Genomic DNA, 8,453 nt, shown 5'->3' on the forward strand with positions numbered 1-8,453 from the left:
TGTGTGTGTATAAGGCGGATACATACATACATATATATATATATATATATACACACGTGTTTGTGAGGTGTGTTTGTGAGGTGTGTGTGTATGTGTGTATGTCCACTTTGTATGCTTAAAAGTGTTTTAAACGGGTTCTCAGGCCATAAGCGAGATGAAACATGTAGAATAATAAATGTAAAATCTTAAGTATTCGTTACCCGGGACATTATCATTATCTATTGCTATAAATAAAACAAAGAAACTTCTCAACTCTCTTCTCACAAAACCATTTTTTCAGCGTTACAGTATTCTCAACCCAACATATTTCCGTTTTGAAACGGTGGGCCACGTATATTCATTGCATTCATTATTTTTTGAAGAAGTCGCCAGGGTTGAAGCTTTCAGCACCTCCTGCGTTGTTGTTGTTAGATTCGCCTCCATTTTCTCCCAGAATTCCTTCACCCAGGAAGTTCCAAGGAGTCGTTTCCGCCGCTTGATTGGTGTTCTCGCCCTCACCAAAATTGACGTTCTCTCCCTCCCCGGCGACGAATTTGTTGACCTCCCGGTATGGCGGCCATGTTTCACAGTTCATCAGACTGGAGGCACATCGCTTGAATTCGAATTTATTCTTCAATGTGGTGCACCTGTAGAGGAGGAACAAGACAAAGCGTAAAGAAAAAAGTGGAAAAATATGTGTGAAATATATTTATATATATATATATATATATATATATATATATATATATATATATATATATATATATATATACATATATATATATATATATATATATATATATATATATATATATATATATATATGTGTGTGTGTGTGTGTGTGTATGTATTGATGCCCCTCAATGTTTTGTTTATTCCCCTTAACAGCGCCACTACCACATTATCTCATTCGTCTGTAGTGTTTCATTAATCCTGTTTTGTTGATAAAGGTGAAACTCGAAACGTCCATTTTATCTGTTTTCGTATATTAAATTAAAGCTTACGTTTAATTTCATGTTGTTGTTTTTTTTAATTTTTACGTTTCTTATTTCTTTGACCTTCGAGGAGCAACATTTAAATAACAATGTCCACTAAACGTGCTCAATACGCTTTACAGGGGGGATCCCTGGCAAACAGCAACACTAAACATGTAGGACGGGACATGACGCTTTTTTCTCCGAACAAAGACAACGCTGTTAACGGCCATGTAATCATTTTAAACCTGAGTACGGTGAGAGAATGTGATTAAAGAGCCTTTTCCAAGGACTGTGCTATGCGCCCAGCGAGACTCGAACCCAGGACCTTCCTATCCGAAAGCGAGTGTCATAACACATGATCATATCGCCGCACAATTATGTAACAACATTGTTAGGTGATATAAATTTAATTCCGGATTTTATCATATATGTGACCCTTCGCCTCAAAACGGTATTAAGTCGGGATGGGTAAGATGTTGAAAATTGAATTTATAACCAGAAATATCAGAGTTGTTTTGAGTTTGTATGTTTTATTGAGGAGAATGGATGCCATATTCTAGGGTGCTAATGCCAACAATTTATATTTGTGATAAGTTTAACATTAAATTCGGCTTTTAAGCATCTGGTTCGTTCCAACATAATACCGTTTTGAGACGATGGGTCACAAATATCATATGTTTTTTAACTCTCTCCTTACCAGCCATTAAAAAAATTTCCCCTGAAAATTCACACGCACCCGACACAAAAATAGACTTTTCCTAATAAAACAAAAAAGTAACAAGTTCATTCTATACAGAATGTTGTTCAGCCAAATGATGTCTACAACACGGTGTTTAGTATTTATAGCTGTCATCAAAGCATTTTGTAAGATGTGAGGATGTTACGATCTTACTTCGTTAAAAAGAACGGAATGCTAACGACAAGCGAAAGATAAGATTTGACGTTTAATAATAAGAAGACGAAGTGACTGTTACTCCAATCGAAAGTACAACATCGGTGACCCCGACGTGACGGTCAGGAACATTTTATTAGATTTAGCCGAGGCTATCAAAACTACAGTTTCCCCGCCTACAATGAACGCAGTGTTGTTCAATTTACCTCCTGTCTGGACGACAAACGCGACAGCCTGGTTCCTTCTAGCGGCGGGCATTCGGAACATTTTCATGTTCCTGGTACGATTGTGTTCCTGGTACGGAACCTGTTCCTGGTCGAAATTGGAGCGATTGTTCCGGTCGAAGAGAGTTTCGTATCAGTCATGTCCTAAGTAGTACGGCGCATAGATGAGGAACAAGACGGCTTTCGTACTCGTGTTTGTAGTACCAACCACAGACATACGAGAGGTTCAGACCATAGATAACACAGGTACGGCGTGCGTACTCGTGTTTGTGGTACCAACCACATACAGACGAGAGGTTCAGACCATAGATAACACATGTACGGCGTGCGCACTTGTGTTTGTGGTACCAACCACATACAGACGAGAGGTTCAGACTGGAGGGAAGGACGTAGGCTGGTTTGCGCTCTCTCTCTCTCTCTCTCTCTCTCTCTCTCTCTCTCTCTTCTCTCTCTCTCTCTCTCTCTCTCTCTCCACACACACACACACACACACACACAGTAACAGTAACATGACCAGGAACTTGGTCCTGGTGTAGGTTCCTGGTAAATGTTCCTGGTTGAGTTATGTTCCTGGTGTTACTGTTCTCGATAACCAAAACCCGTGCGGCACTAGTTCCTTCGGGTGGAGGCTACATTCGCCACAATTTCTTTATATTTTGTGATGTGTAAGAGATATCAGAATGAGAAAATTATCTGTTGCATCGTAACGAATGTGACGATTTTCCTATGGTTGGTAAGGAGAGGGTTAAACTAGACGGGAACTGCTGACACTGGAGACACTAGAATGCTAAAACAGGAAAAAAATGAGCTTTATATAGCGCAATATCCACTAAATGTACTCAAAGCGCTTTACAAGGGGTCCCTGGTCAACAGCAACATTTAACATGTAAGACGGGACATGACGCCTGTTAGGTGATATTACAATTTTTCGGACAAAGACAACGCTGTTAACGGCCAGGTACTCATTTTACACCTGAGTACGGTGAGAGAATGTGAGTAAAGAGCCTTTTCCAAGGACTAAACTATGCGCGGAGCGCGAGGCTCGAACCCAGTACTTTCCGATCCGAAAGCGAGTGTCATACCACTAGACCACATAGCGGCACAAGACGTATGTTTGGAAACCTTTGACATGGTGATTTTTAAACGACTTTGGTATAACCAGCATAGTCTCTTAACTCACTCAACCCTAACACCGACTATATCCGTAGTTTACCCGGGTTACTTTTACCCTATGCCTATTTATTACATTTTTTCTGAGACAAATTATAGGCGTAGAATCAAAGCTAATGTTATTAGTTTTTACATGTTAATGGTAGTTTGGTAAATCTATCTGTCTACCGGTTTAGGTTTAATACATTTTTTCCAATTTTGAAAAGTAGCAAAAATCTCTAGGGTTGAGTGAGTTAACCCCGTCCTTACCAACTACAGGAAAATCGTCATATTCGTTACCATACAACCGACATTTTTCTTCTTCAAATTTCTTTCGTACGTCATAAACATTTAAAGAAAATGAACAGTTTGTTGAAGAGCATGTTTTGCTAAAGAAAATATGTAACGCAAGAATTTTACTGCTACCATGTCTGAGTGATAAAAAAAATATATTTTTGTATAAGTTGGGTGTGAAGTTTAGGGGAAAATCCTGAAAATTGGTGGTAAGGATTGGGTTAAATAATAAAGGATTGTGGCGATCTCCGTTTCCTACGAACTACGAAGACTTACCACATACTGCTGACTGCAAGACTACTCTACACGCCAGATCAGACAAAACGTAAACACTAGAGAACTCATTAAATTTATAAAATTCACTACAACATTGCTTTCATTGTTTGTTGTTTCCAGTAAAGTAGATGCTACATGGTGACCCCGACTTAAAACAACTTAAGAGATATGTACATATTATATTATTACTATTTACCAGTTCAACTCTTCACAAGAACATAATAAAAATAAACATGTCTATCGACGCCGTAGCATTGAAATTGCCCACATTCTGGACCACTTGTCCTTCAGCGTGGTTTGCACAAAGCGAGGCACAATTTGCCTTACGCGATATCTTCTTCTTCTTCTAGGTTCCATGCCTGGTCCAGGCTTCGGATACTGCATGAATTATCTCTCTCCATTCCTCCCTGTCTCTTGCTTTTTCAAACAGCTCTTGGATTGTTAGGTTGGTGAAGCCCTTCAGTTGGTCTATGAGTGTTTTTCTTTGTCTCCCCGGGCGCGTTTACCAGGTATTTTTCCACAACTTGCCAGGTATTCATTCTTATCTTTCCTTACTATGTGTCCGAAAAAGGATAGTTGTCGATCCACTATTAAGGGCATTAGTTTCCTTTGTTGGTATGTTTGTTTTAGCACTTCTTCGTTCGTTTTGTGTGCGGTATACGATATTCTCTGCATCCTTCTCAAGCACCACATTTCAAAAGCTTCAATGTTCTTTTGTGTTTCTGCATTTGTAGTCCAGCTTTCGCATCCGTAGAACAAGATTGGCCACACGTAGCACTTCAAGACTCGGAATCTAATCCCGAACGACATCTGTTTGTTTTTCAAAATGTTACGCGATATAGCAAGCGATGAAACAAAGTACTACTATGTAGTGGCTGCCTTAGACTCAGACACAGCAACTAGAGTCCTTGCTATTCTAGCATCACCACCCAAGGAAGGTAAATATGAAATACTGAAAAACTTCCTGCTGTCTGCGTTCGGCCTTTCGGAAACAGAGAGAGAGAGCGGAATCTCTACTCAACATGAATGGTCTGGGCGACTTAAAGCCATCTGAGTTAATGGACAGGATGTTTGTGCTCCTCGGCAAACACAAGCCCTGTCTGCTCTTCAGACAGTTATTCTTAAGACAACTTCCAGCAAACATTAGACTTCCATTAGCAAACTCGTCCAACCTGGATGATTACAGGGCACTTGCCAGAGAAGCTGACAATTTTTTCTACGCTGCTCACTCAAACTCTAACTCCTTTTCAATTTCTCATACTACTTGTGAAGTTGACACACCAACCATGACCAGTGAAATAGATTCCCTCTGCTGGTACCATCAACGGTTTGGTTCAAATGCCCGTCGATGTGCACAAACATGCAAACTCTTCAATTCATTCAAGAAAAACAAGAAGAACCAGGGAAACGCCAAGCCGGGTCAACAGTAAATTCTGCTGTCGACCCGGATTCTTACTCAGCCAACGCGCCCACATCAAAAAATCTCCAACTCATCGTCGTCGATAAAAATTCAAACCGACGTTTTTTAGTAGATACTGGAGCTCAAGTATCTGTCACACCCGCCTCTGCACCAGACAAAAGCCTGGGTTCCTCTGATCTCGCATTGCAAGCTGCTAACGGTTCTACAATAAAAACATACGGATGCTTCGAAACTAACATACGTATTGGATCGCGTTCATTCAATGCACGAATTATCAAAGCTGATGTCAAGCGTCCCCTACTTGGAGCAGATTTTCTACGTCATCATAATCTGCTTGTGGATATTCGTGGTCGACGCCTTATCGACGCTGAAACGTTTTCGCACGTACCTTGTTCAGTAAGTTCAGTTTGCGCAAACGCCGAACTCTCACCACTTGAGCCGAACTGCAATACATTAAGAAAATTATTGAATAACTATCCAGAACTACTTCAACCAACATTTTCAACGGCAACTGTGAAACATGGCGTGCAACATTTCATCACAACCAAAGGTCGCCCAGTATTCGCACGTGCTCGTCGCCTGGCTCCAGAAAAACTCTTGTGTGCAAAAAAAGAATGTTTGGAAATGGAGAAAATGGGCATAATTCAAAAATCAAAGAGCCATTGGGCTTCCCCATTACACATGGTCCCCAAGGCTGATGGCACAATGCGTCCCTGTGGAGATTTTCGTCGACTTAACGATGCTACTATACCAGATCGATATCCTGTCCCACACATTCATGATTTTAAAGCAAACTTAGACGGTAAGATAATCTTCTCGAAGATCGACCTTGTCAGAGGATACCACCAAATTCCAGTCGCTCCAGAAGACGTCCCAAAATGGCAGTGATAACCCCTTTCGGCCTTTGGAAGTTCTTAAGAATGCCATTTGGATTAAAAAATGCAGCACAAGCATTCCAACGTTTAATGGACTCCATTTTACAAGATTTAGACTGCGTATTTTGTTATTTAGACGACATTCTGGTTGCAAGTCAACTGAGGCAGAACACATGGAACATCTCAAAATCGTATTCGAAAGACTTAGAAACCAAGGCCTCGTTATCCGTCTTGAGAAATGTCTTTTCGGTGTGAGATCTCTTAACTTCCTTGGCCATCACATCTCGCATTTTGGATCTGTCCCAATGGCGACAAAAATTGAGGCTGTTAAACAATTTCCACAACCAAAAACCATCAAGTCACTTCAAGAGTTCCTCGGGATGTTGAATTTTTACCATCGTTTCATTCCGAGACTAGCTGAAATACTTCGACCCCTATATAGTGCTTTGAAAGTCAAAAAACAACGTCAAGCACTTACGTGGACGCAAGAAATGTTGAAAGCCTTTACTGACGGTAAAAATGCACTAAGTAACGCTACAATGTTAGCCCATCCTTGCTTGAACTCACCCCTTGCTTTAACGTCTGACGCCTCCGACCAAGCTGTGGGCGCTGTCCTTGAACAACTTCATCTTTTTTATATTGAACTTGGAAAGTATAACTTTAAGGTCTTGTTCTTGTTGCCTATCAATTTTCAGATATTTTTTTATGTCTACTTTGCATTGAAATAGTGTCAAATTGTTTTTCTGCTTTTCCCCCCCTTGTTATTCACAACCTATATATAATACCAAATAGGACAGAAAAGTAGTGACGTCACACCCTCTACTCTTCCGGTTCCAAACTCATTGGAAGCGTGTATGCAACACGTTCTTCGAAGAACTAAAAATAGAATAGGCTACGCATTGAATCATAAGGGTCATGACTATTCTAGTAAAAAGATGTATAAGCAGAAGCGAGGACGAGAGACGCATGCGCACAACCAACATGACGTTCTCTCTCTAATAACTTTTCCGCCGGTGACGTCACAGACTATGGGTGACGTCCAATCAAGGGACGCTACTCTTCCGCTAATCTCATTCCCTATATATATATAATATATATATATATATATATATATATATATATATATATATATATATGAGTGTTGGTGCGTACCTGTAGGTACGAAAGTGCTCGATAATGATGGTTAGAGCTAATATAAAATATAAATTGTATCACTCACTTATATGTGGCCAAAACATATGTTTCTGTGGCTTTCGTCCACGTCTTCAGTTGGCATAATGTCCGCAGAAAAAATGTATTCCCTTTGAGATTGATGTTTACACTCTTGTGTCCTTACTTTCGTAAACATCAATCTCAAAGATAATACATTTTTTCTGCGGACATTATGCCAACTGAAGACGTAGACGAAAGCCACAGAAGCATATGTTTTGGCCACATATAAGTGAGTGATACAATTTATATTATATATAACCAATATATATATATATATATATATATATATATATATATATATATATAATTAGACTAGAAAACAAGTTGGCATCACTCTGAAACCAGAAGATCAATTACACAAGGCATATATATATATATATATAATATATATATATATATATATATATAAATGTAAATTTTCACTCACATTATTCTTGCCAAGACGATTCGTTTCAGTGTTCCCACCTCATCAGTCGGCATAATCCATTTGTAAGAAATGTCCGTAGAAAACTCCAAACTAACGTTGTTTCGCTGCCTAGTGGTGACTAGTTTTGATGTGTAGTGTGCTCTCGTGTTTATATTATGAGTGTCTGTGTGTATGTGTGTGTGTGTATGTGTGTGTGTGCGTGTAGGTGTGTTGTGTGTTGTGTGTACATGTGTGTATGATATTGTAGTGGAATGTGGTGCGGCGGGGGGGGGGGGTAGGAAAGAGGGGGAGGGAGGGTATAATGGGGTCGGGAGGGGGGGAAAAAAAAAGGGGGGGGGGAGGGAAGGGGGGGGAGGAAAGGGGGGGGGGAAGGAAAGGGGGGGGGATGGTTATTTGGCCTTTTGCGTTTTGAGCTTGAATTTGTTAGAGTGTCTGCACATTGTCATCAGTTCAGATCTTTTGTTTAAGGTGCTATTGTTTCTGTGGTTGTGTAGTAAAATCTCCAGTTTCTCTGTCAGGCATAAATTGCATTTTCTGGCACCGCATCTGTAGGGGCTGCTTTGCTTGACGACCTCCCAGGTTATTGTTGGTGTTTTTTGTGTGTTTATTTGTTCCCAATAGTGCATTGCTAATTTGGTGCTTTTTGCTTTACTTTCGTGTGTTATGGAGGCTTTGTGGTTGTTGTATCGTGTTTTGAATGGGGGTTCTGTGCTGCCGATGTATTGTGC

General features: G+C 40.1%; 1 protein-coding gene across 1 annotated transcript in view; it reads right to left on the reverse strand.

Annotated features, from left to right (window-relative positions):
* Positions 1–253: 253 nt before the first annotated feature.
* Positions 254–8,453, reverse strand: part of LOC144959436 (uncharacterized) — a 36,745-nt gene continuing 28,545 nt past the window's right edge. The window contains exon 9 of the mRNA XM_078892020.1: positions 254–626. Within this exon, the coding sequence (XP_078748146.1) occupies positions 350–626 (277 nt within the window). The 3' untranslated portion in view covers positions 254–349. The remainder of the gene's footprint in view (positions 627–8,453) is intronic.

Source organism: Berghia stephanieae, chromosome 14 (assembly GCF_034508935.2).
Source record: "Berghia stephanieae isolate SIO BIC M18660-M18661 chromosome 14, UCSD_Bste_1.3, whole genome shotgun sequence".
Lineage (NCBI taxonomy): Eukaryota > Metazoa > Mollusca > Gastropoda > Nudibranchia > Aeolidiidae > Berghia > Berghia stephanieae.